We start from the raw sequence: 13031 nt of genomic DNA, 5'->3' as shown, positions 1-13031 counted from the left end.
TAGTGGACATTATCTCGGGACTGGGTTATGCAACAGAATAAATAATAGTAATACCACATAATAAAATAATAGTACTAGGTACAGAAGACTCACTCTCTAACAAAACTCGTCTGTTACGATCAGCACAGATATGGCCGCTAGGTGGCGACAGCGCCACGCGCGGCTTATGGCTAGGCACCAAAATTGGTGTGGAACGGTTGTACTTTTAGCTACCTGTAGCAAAGCGACGAAATCGCGGAGTGAGCCATGCCTGGTACTACCATGAATCTAGTATTTTAACTGGATCAGGCATGAGGGGTGGGGGAAATGACCTAACGGGATAGTCTTATGTATCTTTCAGTAGGAGTAGCAGCGAAAGCGCTATTATTGTTTGTCCTTGTCACAGTTTCACATTTTTTTTATTCCCCGCCATAAATTAGTATGTATTATGGTGGGCAACAAATAAATTCGACCAATCAGTATCGCATTGCCTATGTTTAGTCCCTCACGGACGCACGCGTATACCACATCTAATAGGATCCTACCATCTACGTACTACCGCACAGAAGGGACACTTTTACTACGAAACCAGTTTGACAGCGATTCAGAGAAGAATCATATATCATATCCCTTTGTTATTTAAGGCACTATCCCTTTCGGCTATTTAGGGTTGTCAAAATTCAAGTCATTATCTTATCTGTGGTCGGGCAAAGGGACGTCGAGTTGTGTCAACCCTAATAATTGCTCGGAGCAATGCTGAGCCGAACGGAGCCGAGTTTGCCCGAAGTCAGGAGTGTCTACCCACTGTGGTTTTGCAACATGTCATATTAATAAAGTCGGAGACCTACTTGCGAAAAACTTACATACATAATTCGAAATTACTTGGGCGCTTAGCAAACATGACTACGTACATGGGGCAACGCCAAACGAGAAATAAAAACGGCCCAGGTGCGAGTCGGTCTCGCGCACGAAGGGTTCCGTACCATTACGCAAAAAACGGCAAATCAATCACGATTGTTGTATGGAAACCCCACTTAAATATTTATTTAATTCTGTTTTAAGTATTTGTTGTTATAGCGGCAACAGAAATACATCATCTGTGAAAAATTCAACTGTCTAGCTATCACGGTTCATGAGATGCCTGGTGACAGACAGACGGACGGTAAAGTCTTAGTAGTAGGGTCCCGCTTTTACCCTTTAGGTACGGAACCCTAAAAATAAATAATGAATTCTATTCTACTCCTGAAATAGAGACCTTCGCTAACGCTCGGTCAGTTAAGTAAAATCTGAACAGGATAAGTAGAAAGTAGCTAAGGTCAATACAATAATAATAAATCATGTTATCTCAATGGTCATGTATTATGTTTCAATTTAACCATGGTCTAATAAAACATGGTCTTCTCTTCCCAGAGTGTCACTTGCCTACGTCACAATAACATTGCCACTTTATTTCAACATAACATGTTACATGGGTACATTATATCTATGGTTAATAAGTTAAAATATTTCTTTATAATTTTATAATTTTCATTTATATGTATCTTATCTTAAATTTTACAATAACACGTCATTTTTAATTATTCGTTAGCAATATCTTCCGATTCACGAAAGAAATTTCAGACGTTCGGGTAATTCTGTTTACACTACTGGCAACACAGGATAGCGCTGTCACATTTGACAATCCGCCATTTTGTCCCTGACCGTCATCCTTGTCCAACGCGTGTTAATTGTTATTTCCTTCTCGCTCAGTGTCAGCAGTCGCAGTGTTTTCCAAACTTTTCACGTCGTAAGCTTGGTAATTAATGTTTTGTTACGAAAATGGTTGGCTGCTCTATTCGGAACTGTAAGAGTAGGAGTGAAAAGTGCAGTATAGATTTGTTTTATTTTACTATGTTTCTACATGAATAACTTAAAATTAATGCCGTTAAAATAATTTTCACCGTTGTTTAAAATTCTCCCACATTTTAAAGTTTGAGAATCTGTAAACAGCATGATGACGTAGGCAAGTGACAGTTAGGTCATTCGCGAATCTCGGAAGAGAGTACCAGGCGGAGTATATTATTATACCATGAATTTAACAATATATTTACAAACACGTACGTATTATTTAATCTAGGTACAGATCAGGGATGTTGCGAATATCCGCATCCGCAACCACGGAACTGCCGCATTATTTTCAACATCCGCATCCGCATAAAATCGATGTGGATTTAATGCGGATGCTGATGTGGAACAGGTCGGTACAGGAACGTCTTAGCATCGGCGTAAGTGCTAGACTGCTAGGTAATTTAGTCATTAACCAAAAAAAAACTATTAGAAATGAACAGTCAAGCGTGAGTGGGACTTAATGTAAAGAAGGACGCACTTGGCCGGTTTTTTGAAATAAAAATTACTAAAATGTAATATTTGACGTTTTTTATGGTACTATCTTGACATCCGCATCCGCATCCGCGGATGTGAGCCTTTAAATATCCGCATCCGCGTCCGCGGATGTCAAAAAATCGGCATCCGCAACATCCCTGGTACAGATGTAGTGCATAATTGGGTAGGTACTTTCCTCTACTTAAAATAAATTATTTCACACCGTGCACGAAATAAAGCACGAGATAATTATTAGAAAAACATAGATAGCAGTTCTTTTTAAATACTATTTCTATTTAATAAATTGAATTGATATATAAAAAGTAGGTGAGTTGACCGTGACGTCACTACACACGCATTCATATATATATTTTTTTTTATTAAAAATGGGCTTACTCATGGCCACAGACTAGCCGGGGCGAAGACGTGGCCTATGATGGAGCGAGTCTGCCCAGAAGGTGCCTGTTCACCCTTGATTTGAAGGTTGCCGGGTTATATGAGCTCGGAAATATAGACGCCGGCAAGGAATTCCATTCCTTGGCAGTGCGCATAAGGAAAGAGGAAGCAAAGCGCTTCGTGCGGATTCGTGGAATATCTACCAAGTAAGGATGGAAACCGGCCGTGCGTCTAAAAGTCCGATGGTAGAATGGGGACGGTGGAATAAGCTCGTGTAGCTCTTGAGCACACTCCCCAAAGTGCAATCTGTAGAACACCGATATAAATTCCATATTAGAAAATCGTTTTGACAGTTCTAAAAAAGAAGCTGATTTGACTAGTAGGAAAGTAGCCAATTGTTTTCCATCGTATTTTCTCGGAAACGTTCGTATTAGTCATGCTACTTCTGCCAACGTCAGTACTTTTTGTACCGAGACTGACTGAAATAGCAAGACACGCTCGTACGTTTCCGTGAAAATACGATGGAAAATAATTATGCACTACATCTGTTATCATTAACCATCACACTTAATGACATTGACATGAAAGTATACAATTACAAAATAAACTAAACATATAATTACAATAACTATATTTACATGTACAGTCAGAAGCAAAATCTACACACGCACCTTGTTTACCAACCGCCTCAGAGGGCCTACCACCAACTACGAAGTTCGCAATTTTCGGGCAACTTTCTCAAATTTTTTTCACCACACCAACTGGTAAAGGCTGTCCTGATTGTTCGAAAACGGATAGCAAAGTTCCATTTTATTAACATGTGAGGCAAAGTAATCAGATGCAAATTTTGAGTTGTTTTCTTACGTTTGCTGGTAGAATTGACTTTTAAATGATGATTTTGAATGATAAATATAATAACATTCATTTGGATTTGATTTGGTTTGATTTTGTTTGATATCTCACAGTTAATATTTTCTTCGGGTTGGTGTGGTGAAAAATTTTGTGTTTCACTCGGGGGAAAATTTTGTTTAACCCTCGTGCTTTGAAACCCTCGCAACGCTCAAGATTCCATTTTTTTAACCACTCGCTACGCTCGTGGTTCAATTTTGGAATCTTTCGCTTACTCGGGTATCAATATTAGCACGAGCAGTTAAACAACAACTTTGCCCCCTTGTAAAACAAATAACTATTTTATTCGTCAAAAAAAAAAATACGGTTATAGATTATAGCCCAGATAATTGGTACGTTGTTGTCGTTGTTGGCACGACAGGAACTAAGGCTGCGGCTGCCACGTGACGCACTGCATTTTACGGTTGATCTCCTGAAACAATGCATTATTAGTTACCTACATAAATGGAGGAATGGATCATATATTTGGATAGACCACCATTCATGTTAGGTACACTCTTAGAGCATTTAATAACCGGAGTCCCGCTCTGACTGAGCGCTATCAGAGTTGTATGAGCTCCCAACTCAATTATAATATTCATTTCAAAACGGTTTAGTCAACTATAATGAAATTGACCAATCACAGCTCGCCAAAATCTAAAAAAAAAAACTGTCTAAAAAAACCGGCCAAGTGCGAGTCGGACTCGCGCACGGAGGGTTCCGCACCATCGACATAAAATAGAGCAAAACAAGCAAAAAAACGGTCACCCATCCAAGTACTGACCCCGCCCGACGTTGCTTAACTTCGGTCAGAAATCACGTTTGTTGTATGGGAGCCCCACTTACATCTTTATTTTATTCTGTTTTTAGTGTTTGTTGCAACAGAAATACATCATCTGTTTGCTACAAATTTCAACTGTCTAGCTATCACGGTTCGTGAGATACAGCCTGGTGACAGACGGACGGACGGACGGACGGACGGACGGACAGCGGAGTCTTAGTAATAGGGTCCCGTTTTTACCCTTTGGGTACGGAACCCTAAAAATTGATTAGGCTAGCTAGGAGCAAGTACCAGGGCCTCATGAGTTACGAGAAGGTGTCGTTGACCAACCTGCCGGGGTCGCGGGGCGCGTACAAGTATGAAGGTATCGCATCTGCTCGTGTATCTTAACTGTATACTTTTGGTTTGTTTACCTATATGATTCTACTATTTTAAACTATTATTTTTGTTGATTCGTAGAAAAAGTACTGTATACAATAGTGATATAATCATGCTTTTCAATCTCGTACCCAATAAGGCCACTCAGCAAGCTGCGTGGCCTTAACACGGTACTCGACTGAAAAGCTCTCCATTATATCACGATTGTATAAAATGCAATAATTTTATAATGTTTATTCTATAAACACGAAATCCGCATGTTTTAGTAACACGTTTACAAAGATATTCGAGTTGAAGAATTAGAACTTAAAATCAGGGATGTTGCGGATGCCGATTTTTTGACATCCGCGGATGCTGATGCGAATTTTTAAAGGCTCACATCCGCGGATGCGGATGCCAATTTTTAAAGGCTTACATCCGCGGATGCGGATGTGAAGATAGATACATAAAAAACGTCAAATATTACATTTTAGTAATTTTTATTTCAAAAAGCCGGCCAAGTGCGAGTCGGACTCGCTTTCCAAGGTATCCGTACATTAAGTCCCACTTACAAGTTACGCTTGGCTGCTCATTCTAATAGGTTTTTTTGGCTAATGACTAAATTACCTAGCAGTCTAGCACTTACGCCGATGCTAAGACGTTCCTGTACCGACCTGTTCCACATCCGCATCCGCATTAAACTCCGCATCGATTTTATGCGGATGCGGATGTTGAAAATAATGCGGAAGTTCCGCGGTTGCGGATGCGGATATTCGCAACATCCCTGCTTAAAATGTAACCTGTAGTATGAGCGCGCAAGTAGCGAGCTGCGCGGGCCGGAGTTGCGGCGTGGGGTCCCGGGGGCGCTCCCCGGCGGGCGGCGCTTCGCGCGCGGCGCGCCGGAGCGCCCGCCGCCGCCGAGCGCGCGCCGTCGCTGGAAATATCTACTTATTTACGATACAAGTGGGGAAAGTAGGAAAACAGCGCTGGTAAGAGCGTGCGACTTGCAATCCGGAGGCGGGTTCGAACCCCGGCTCGTATCAATGAGTTTTTCGGAACTTATGTACGAAATATCATTTGATATTTACCAGCCGCTTTTCGGTGAAGGAAAACATCGTGAGGAAACGGGACTAATCCCAATACGGGCCTAGTTTACCCTCTGGGTTGGAAGGTCAGATGGCAGTCGCTTTCGTAAAAACTAGTGCCCACGCCAATTACTGGGATTAGCTGCCAAGCGGACCCCAGGCTCCCATGAGCAAAATGCCGGGAAAACGCGAGGAAGATGATGATGAAGTGGGGAAAGTAGGAAATTCGCAACGAGTTGTGATAAATTAACACACGACCGAAGAGTGTTTTAGATCGACACTAGTTGCGAATTACCTATTCGCACGTGTATCGTACGTTTTACAGTACATATGGCCCTTTTAATTTTCGACATAGACACAGAAAGTGGTTATTCCCAATAGTGCGGTAAAGTAGCACCATAATGTACTGTAAAAATACTAGAGATGCAACGGATAGTTGTTTGGCCGGCGGCGGAACTATACCTATATTTTGAGTTTTGCAGGTGCGCGTCGTGCAGGTTTCGACCTGAGGGGCTACCGCGAACCACGTTCGACGTGTTACCTCTCTGTCGCACGTGTAAATTCGTACGTAAGTGTGACAGGGAGGTAGCATTTCGAACGTGGTTCGCGGTAGACCCTCTGTTTCGAAGTGAACGTTCGCGCGGACACATTTCTAGGATCGTAACATTTCTAAGTTTGTTTATAGTTACAAGTGCGCGCGCGTATTTTTGTGTAAACAAATAAGTGACATTGGTTACGTATTCATTTCTATCTACTGTGTCGTTAGCATTATGACCGTGACTGTTTTTTAGATTCCATTTTTTACCCCAAAATATGTTAATTTTACTATCCGGTATCCGGCCGGATAGCAGGTCACTATCCGGTATCCGGCCGGATTTTAAAATAACGGCCGGATAGGCCGGATACCGGATAGTAACCGGATATCCGGTGCAACTCTAAAAAATACATATAATAAATAATTTAATTACCTGATTCACTCTTTTCCTTTTTATATTCTTCATCTATTGACCGCGACAAGGATCTCTTTTTAGGTGACTGTGGACAAAACAACACATTTCGTTTTAAAAAAAAATCTTACCTCGGTCTTACCACAGAATAAGTAATAGTACTACCGTACAGAAAAGGCACTTCCTACAAAACCAAAGTTTGACAGCGATTCAGGGTTGAATCATGATATCCTCTTCTAACTTATGGCATGCCTATCCCTTTCGACTATTTAGGGTTATCAAAAATCAAGTAATTATCTTATCTGTGGTCGTGCATGCAATGGGACGTCAAGTTGTGCCAACCCTAATAATTGCTCGGAGCAATGCTGAGCCGAACGGAACCGAGTTTGCACGAAGTCAGGATTGTCTCCCCACTGGCACAGAGCGGATAAATAGTATTGTTCCATCCTTCATTATTCACAACAATGACATACGGCCCGCCACGACATTGCGCGACTTGCGGCGGCAGCGTTAACCATAAAACTTTTGGAGCGACACACAGGTTTTATTGAATATTTATTTATTTGGTCGAGAAATGGCCCCCAGACCGCGGTCTTACCCGTTTCTTCTGTTTCTCGTAATGCACCGCGTCGTAGAACTGCGGTTGCGCGCGGCACACGCGGCTCGTGCGCCGGCGCATCTCCTCCACGGCGGGCAGCGCGTCGGCCGCGCGCCGCGCCGCGAAGAACGTGTGGCCGCACTTACAGGATTTCGAGGCGACTGCCACCTGATAACAAATATCATCTTATACCTTTAAACGAGCAATTCTTGTATATTTATTAATTTATATCTATATATATTTCGGGGATCTCGGAAACGGCTGTAACGATTTCGATGAAATTTGCTATATGAGGGGTTATCGGAGGCAAAAAATCGATCTAGCTAGGTCTTATCTCTGGGAAAACGCACATTTTTGAGTTTTTATATGTTTTCCGAGCAAAGCTCGGTCACCCAGGTATTAATAATATAATAATAGGTTAAAATGAAGAGTCAAAAATCTTACCTGAGAATGACACTTCGGGCAGCTCTTAGCAATCATTTTATTTTTCACCATTTTGCAATTTCTTAATAAAAAGCTGCGGATAAAATCTAAATTTAGTTTTACAATATAACCAATAAAGGAAAACAATATCAGCAAAGCAGCTGTCAAAACGTCAAACATCAACAAAAGTTGCCAGAGTACAAAAGTAGTTAATGTACAGCCATAAAATGTCACCATAAATCTAAGAGCCATAACAGACTACCGCTCTGGACGCGGTCTGGTGCGGTCGAAATATAAGCTCTAGTCACACCTGACGGAAAGTGAAGAGAAGACAGAGCCTAAGATGGAGCTCACCGGTTCAGTAATAGCCTATTCACTCCAGCTTTAAAGAGATCAAGGTCCATTGGCCTACGCACGGTGGGGCAGCTGCCCCACCCTGCTGTCCGACCCGAAGTTAAGAATTTTTAAAAATTGGACTAAGATTTATAAGTTTATTTACTTCTGCCCCACCCCTTAACAAATTCTGGGTACGCCCATGCCGAGGTCATATTTCTCAGGGAATACAGATGACGGGAGCGCATTCCATTCCTTAGCCGTCCTTACCAAAAAAGACGAGGCAAATCGTTTTGTGCGGACAAATGGGTTATTAACCACGAACGGGACATTACTGATTAAATTGTGGACGTATAGACGCTAGAATTTTTTCCTGATCAAATCGGTCAATTTGATCATCCCGTCTAGACTGACCTTTTGTGACAATGGCTTTGCTGGTTTGGAAGGGTTTGGCCCAACAGTCTTGGCAGTGTTTTTCAAAGCGTAGCAACAAAGATAATAGCAACACCGTCGCTGTGAGCTGTCACCCAGTCAATCCAAATCACCAATCGAAAGTTGTTTTCAACTTGCAAATTGTAAATAATAAATGGTAAATAAATTACTGTATTCGCGACCTTGAAGTGTAATTTTACTTGGAATATTCATTATCTTATCACGTGCATGCATCGAAAGTGGTATTATAGTGGTAAAATAAACCAACGGACCGATTGATTATGTTGCAATATGGCACAAAATAACGATTTAACAAGCAGCCTCCAATCTCATTTTATTTGTGATGTCTGTAATAAGTTGTTCACTGCAAAATACTCGGTATCGAAACACCTTCGGACTTGTGGTGTGGCGAACTCGTTGAAATGTCAGTGGTGTAAAATAACTTTTAAAAATCGGGGCAACTTAGTCACACACGCTGCTCGCATCCATGGCGATTACAGGTAAATATTAATCCATTAAAAATAAGCATGAAAAGTCATATTTGTTTCGACGCATACAATTATATCACGTAAAAAACTACTACAAATCAAAAACAAGGTGTGCATTAAACACTAAGTTTTAAGAAGTCAGGCCAGGTTGAACTCTATTGATCTACTTGGTTCTGTATGAGCAAAGTGCATTAAATTTATGTTTTCAGCGCATGTGCAACGACATGCGCCGTTACTAACGGAATAGCCTTATCTAGTTGGCCTAGCCATAAAAAATACCTACCAGAATTTATGATCATTGTGTTATAAAATAGCTATTAAAGTTTCTGGCCATTTAAAACGCGAATTACGTTGAAACATGTGCATGTAACTGTAGTCTACAGTGGAGATCACACTATGGATCACAATAAAGAAGTGCTTGATAAAAAGTTAGTTGTTTGGGTTGAAATATAGGGACAGATAAGAACATATACATAATTTAGTATTTAGTGCATAGTGCATAGCATAATTGTATGTTTAAAATGTAAAAATTTAAAAAACACTAGAAAAACACGGTTCAGACCTTGAAACCTAATCGTGGTGAAAGTTTATTACAAGACTTTTCTAACAAATCCAAACACAGCTATGATACGATGTTCCATCATGAAGTTCCAGTTCATATCTTCCGGCTCCATCATCAGATCAGTTCGACAGTACCATATTATTGTATTGTCATCAGAACATACAGCTGCTAATTTTCATGACGCTACGATCCTTGGAAGATGGTTAACTTAGTTAGTTACCTTAGATTCCATTATATATGTCGACCTAATAAAAGCGTGTTAATAAGCGCCATCTCGCCCACAAACCGCAATCGCAGTTTGGCGAGAAATAACATTGTTAAAAATTGTTGTGTACTGTATGATAAATAAATAAAAAAAAATGTATGCAAATACTTTTTTGTATGACTTAAGATTCCTGTGTACAGTCAACAAAACTATTAGCTTAGCACCCCTGCATACATATTTGTATGCAGGGGTGCTAAGCTAAAACAAAACTTGTCAAAATATGAATTACTCAAACTAAATTTGTCTTTTTTTTACAGTTACAAAGCTGCCTCAAACTTCAAGTGTCAAGTGTGCGAGAAAACATTTAACCAGAGGTTCCAACTCACATACCACATACGGAGGGAACACTTCAACTTACAAGCCAAGACTCCGTACTGCGAATTAAAAAAAATAAACCAAGTATGGTTCGAGAACGTTCTAAATTCAAATAGTGTACTGGAAATCAAAAAGACTGGCCACAACACTCTAGTTATGAGAAAACTTGACGAGAACACTGGTATAAAAGTCAGTGATACCAAGACAAAAATAACAGATCTATCTAGTATATATCCAGTACATAATAGGTCTAGAGTTAAAGTACAATGTCATATATGTAGAAAAATGTATCTGAAAATCACAATAAAAAAACATATGGAAGAAAAACACACTAATAACTATGGTAGGAACTATGAGTGTAATAATTGTAAGAGAACATTTAAACGAGCTTATTTCTTTTTACAGCACGTGTGTAATAAAGTACCTAAAAGGAAAGGAAAGAAAGCCATTGTAATTGAGAGTGTGCAAAGTTTAAAGCCTATCGAAATATCATAGTTTTTAGGGTTCCGTACCCAAAGGGTAAAAAACGGGACCCTATTACTAAGACTTCGCTGTCCGTCCGTCCGTCTGTCACCAGGCTGTATCTCATGAACCGCGATAGATAGACAGTTGAAATTTTCACAAATGATGTATCTCTGTTGCCGCTATAACAACAAATACTAAAAATAAAATAACATAAATATTTAAGGGGGCTCCCATACAACAACACGATGTTTTTGCTCTTTTTTGTTGATGGTGCGGAACCCTCCGTGCGCGAGTCCGACTCGCACTTGGCCGGTTTTTTTACAGTTAGTTTTGAACCCTCAACCGGGGGTGCGAAACTCCTGACTTCGGGCAAACTCGGCTCCGTTCGGCTAAGCATTGCTCCGAGCAATTATTAAGGTTGATACAACTTGACGTCCCTTTGCGTGCACGACCACATACTTGAATTTTGACAACCCTAAATAGCCGAAACGGATAGTGCCATATATTAGAAAGGGACATTGGGACAAACTGCAAGAGTGCCGCCTTCGTTGGTATGGCCACGTCTCGCGCAGACCGGCAAGTTACGTGGGTAACAAATGCCTGGCCATGCCGCCTCCTCCCGGTACGGGAAGAAAAGGCCGGCCCAGGAAGCGATGGCTTGATGTCGTTAAGGAGGACATGCGTGCCAACGGACTCACCACCAGGGACGCCGAAGATCGGGCAAAGTGGACACGAAGGAGTCGGAAGGCGGACCCCGGGTCCTCGCGCCCCGCGCGGGGGCACAGCTGGGATTGACGCCAGGATGATGATGATGATGATTAGAAAGGGACATTGGGAGTTGACAGATCTTCTCTAGGGGGTAATTGCACAAAAGATCCCTATGGGTCGAAGTGTATCCGCAAGGGCCCCCGAAAACAATAAGATAAGGGACAGCATGATTCGTCCCTGAACCGCTGTCAAACTTCAGTTTTGTACGAAGTTTCCTTTCTGTACGGTAGTACTATTATTTATTCTGTGCTTATAGTATCCGCTAATGGGCCACACACAACAGATTCAATTTACTTTTAATAATCTTCTAATTTATTATGCACTTTGAAATGTGTATAATGGAAATACTAGGATCAAATTTATTGTTGTGGTCGTGCACACAAAGGGACGTCAAGTTGTGCCAACCCTAATAATTGCTCGGAGCAATGCTGAGCCGAACGGAGCCGAGAATGGCCGAAAGGATTAGTTTCGCCCCCCTGACAACGGGTTTATCCACTTAGTTATACTAGTTATAATTTATAAATAACAGAAGCATCAGAATTAGTAATACATAATATATGTTCATCACATCACAATATACTAAGTAAATGGGTGGTTCAACTTTTAAGTGTTGTTTTTTCTTGTGTTGTTTTCTGTCCCGTTTCCCAAGGGACATGGCTTCTTCTGGAAATGGCTTTTAACCAAGCCTCGGAACCGGTTTAGAAAGTACCGGTTTATTTCGGTTTTCCTCCGAACTTTCATAAGAACGCGAACGTTTTAAGAACTTTATTGTAACCTTTATTGTGTGTCACGTAAACATCCGACATAGGAAGAAACCGGTTTTGATTGTTCTAAACCGGTTAATCTGGCAATAACTTTATGGAAATGTTTTCCTCAAACCGGTTTAAAAGTAACACTTTTTCGAGCGAAACCGTAATTAAAAGTTTTTGCGTCATGTACCCATGATAACGGTTTGGAAATTTAACCGGTTTCCGAGCCTTGTTTATAACTACCATCAGGGCTCGGAATTTAGCCCAATATTTTAAATTATTTTATGCTCTTTACGTAGGGCTGAATCATATATTTAGTTAACAACTTCGTATTATTAGATTGTCCCATTAAAAATTAAATAATAAATCAAAGAACGAAAAAGAACGTAATGAATAGCGGTATTTTTTGTATGAAGAAAACCGGTTGCAAACCTTGATTACCATAGACTAACTACTACCCGTTTCGTAAATGTAAATACAATAATAATCGGTGTTTTAAGAGTTGTCCAGGGGCACGTATAAAACCACGACAAAGAGCGACATAATAAGTTGATTCACCCGAATAAAAAAAAACCATACATAAACTAATGCTAAGCAAATTGCTCTACAGTACCACACGTGTGATACTGAGTCGCTACGAGCCAAATTGAGTTAGTATCACCACAATCACACGTGTTATATTGAGTCGCTACGAGCCAACTTGAGTTAGTATCACACGAGTGTTACTAGATAGTTTGGGGGTTAATTTAGTATTCACTAAATGTTTTTCGTTTGCTTTTAACTAAACTCTTACAATATCTTGTTTAAGTATAGTATTTATTTTTATTTGTAAATATTTG

The 13031-nt window shown here is 40.6% G+C and overlaps 2 protein-coding genes and 1 long non-coding RNA gene across 3 annotated transcripts; 2 read left to right on the top strand and 1 right to left on the bottom strand.

Moving 5' to 3' along the window:
- The first annotated feature begins 617 nt into the window (after nt 1-617).
- On the top strand, nt 618-12220 carry LOC134660174 (uncharacterized). Its single transcript, XR_010097846.1, has 2 exons — nt 618-696; nt 11829-12220. It is a non-coding gene; the product is annotated as an uncharacterized LOC134660174 (long non-coding RNA).
- Nucleotides 3979-7983, bottom strand: LOC134660157 (UPF0547 protein C16orf87 homolog). Its single transcript, XM_063515888.1, has 5 exons — nt 7837-7983; nt 7393-7560; nt 6816-6882; nt 5563-5696; nt 3979-4057 (listed from the first exon to the last, which is right to left on the bottom strand). Exons 1-5 carry the CDS (start codon nt 7885-7887, stop codon nt 4010-4012), a joined length of 468 nt encoding a protein of 155 aa, XP_063371958.1. The 5' UTR covers nt 7888-7983; the 3' UTR covers nt 3979-4009.
- On the top strand, nt 8847-10705 carry LOC134660312 (zinc finger protein 808-like). The gene is made up of 2 exons (XM_063516057.1): nt 8847-9080; nt 10153-10705. Exons 1-2 carry the CDS (start codon nt 8872-8874, stop codon nt 10703-10705), a joined length of 762 nt encoding a protein of 253 aa, XP_063372127.1. The 5' UTR covers nt 8847-8871.
- Nucleotides 12221-13031: the final 811 nt, after the last annotated feature.

Source organism: Cydia amplana, chromosome 26 (genome assembly GCF_948474715.1).
Source record: "Cydia amplana chromosome 26, ilCydAmpl1.1, whole genome shotgun sequence".
NCBI classification, from domain to species: domain Eukaryota; kingdom Metazoa; phylum Arthropoda; class Insecta; order Lepidoptera; family Tortricidae; genus Cydia; species Cydia amplana.
The sequence above is the reverse complement of the archived record's forward strand: the minus strand, read 5'-3'. Positions and strand labels throughout refer to the sequence as shown.

Excerpts from the sequence above, each read along its gene's own strand:
- LOC134660312 (XM_063516057.1), top strand. The coding sequence starts at position 8,872 with ATGGCACAAAATAACGATTTAACAAGCAGCCTCCAATCTCATTTTATT. Across the intron at positions 9,081-10,152 it reads CGCATCCATGGCGATTACAG|TTACAAAGCTGCCTCAAACT; the intron begins GTAAATATTAAT and ends TTTTTTTTACAG.
- LOC134660157 (XM_063515888.1), bottom strand. The coding sequence starts at position 7,887 with ATGGTGAAAAATAAAATGATTGCTAAGAGCTGCCCGAAGTGTCATTCT. Across the intron at positions 7,561-7,836 it reads GCCCGAAGTGTCATTCTCAG|GTGGCAGTCGCCTCGAAATC; the intron begins GTAAGATTTTTG and ends ATTTGTTATCAG. Across the intron at positions 5,697-6,815 it reads AAAGGAAAAGAGTGAATCAG|CGACGGCGCGCGCTCGGCGG; the intron begins GTAATTAAATTA and ends AGATATTTCCAG.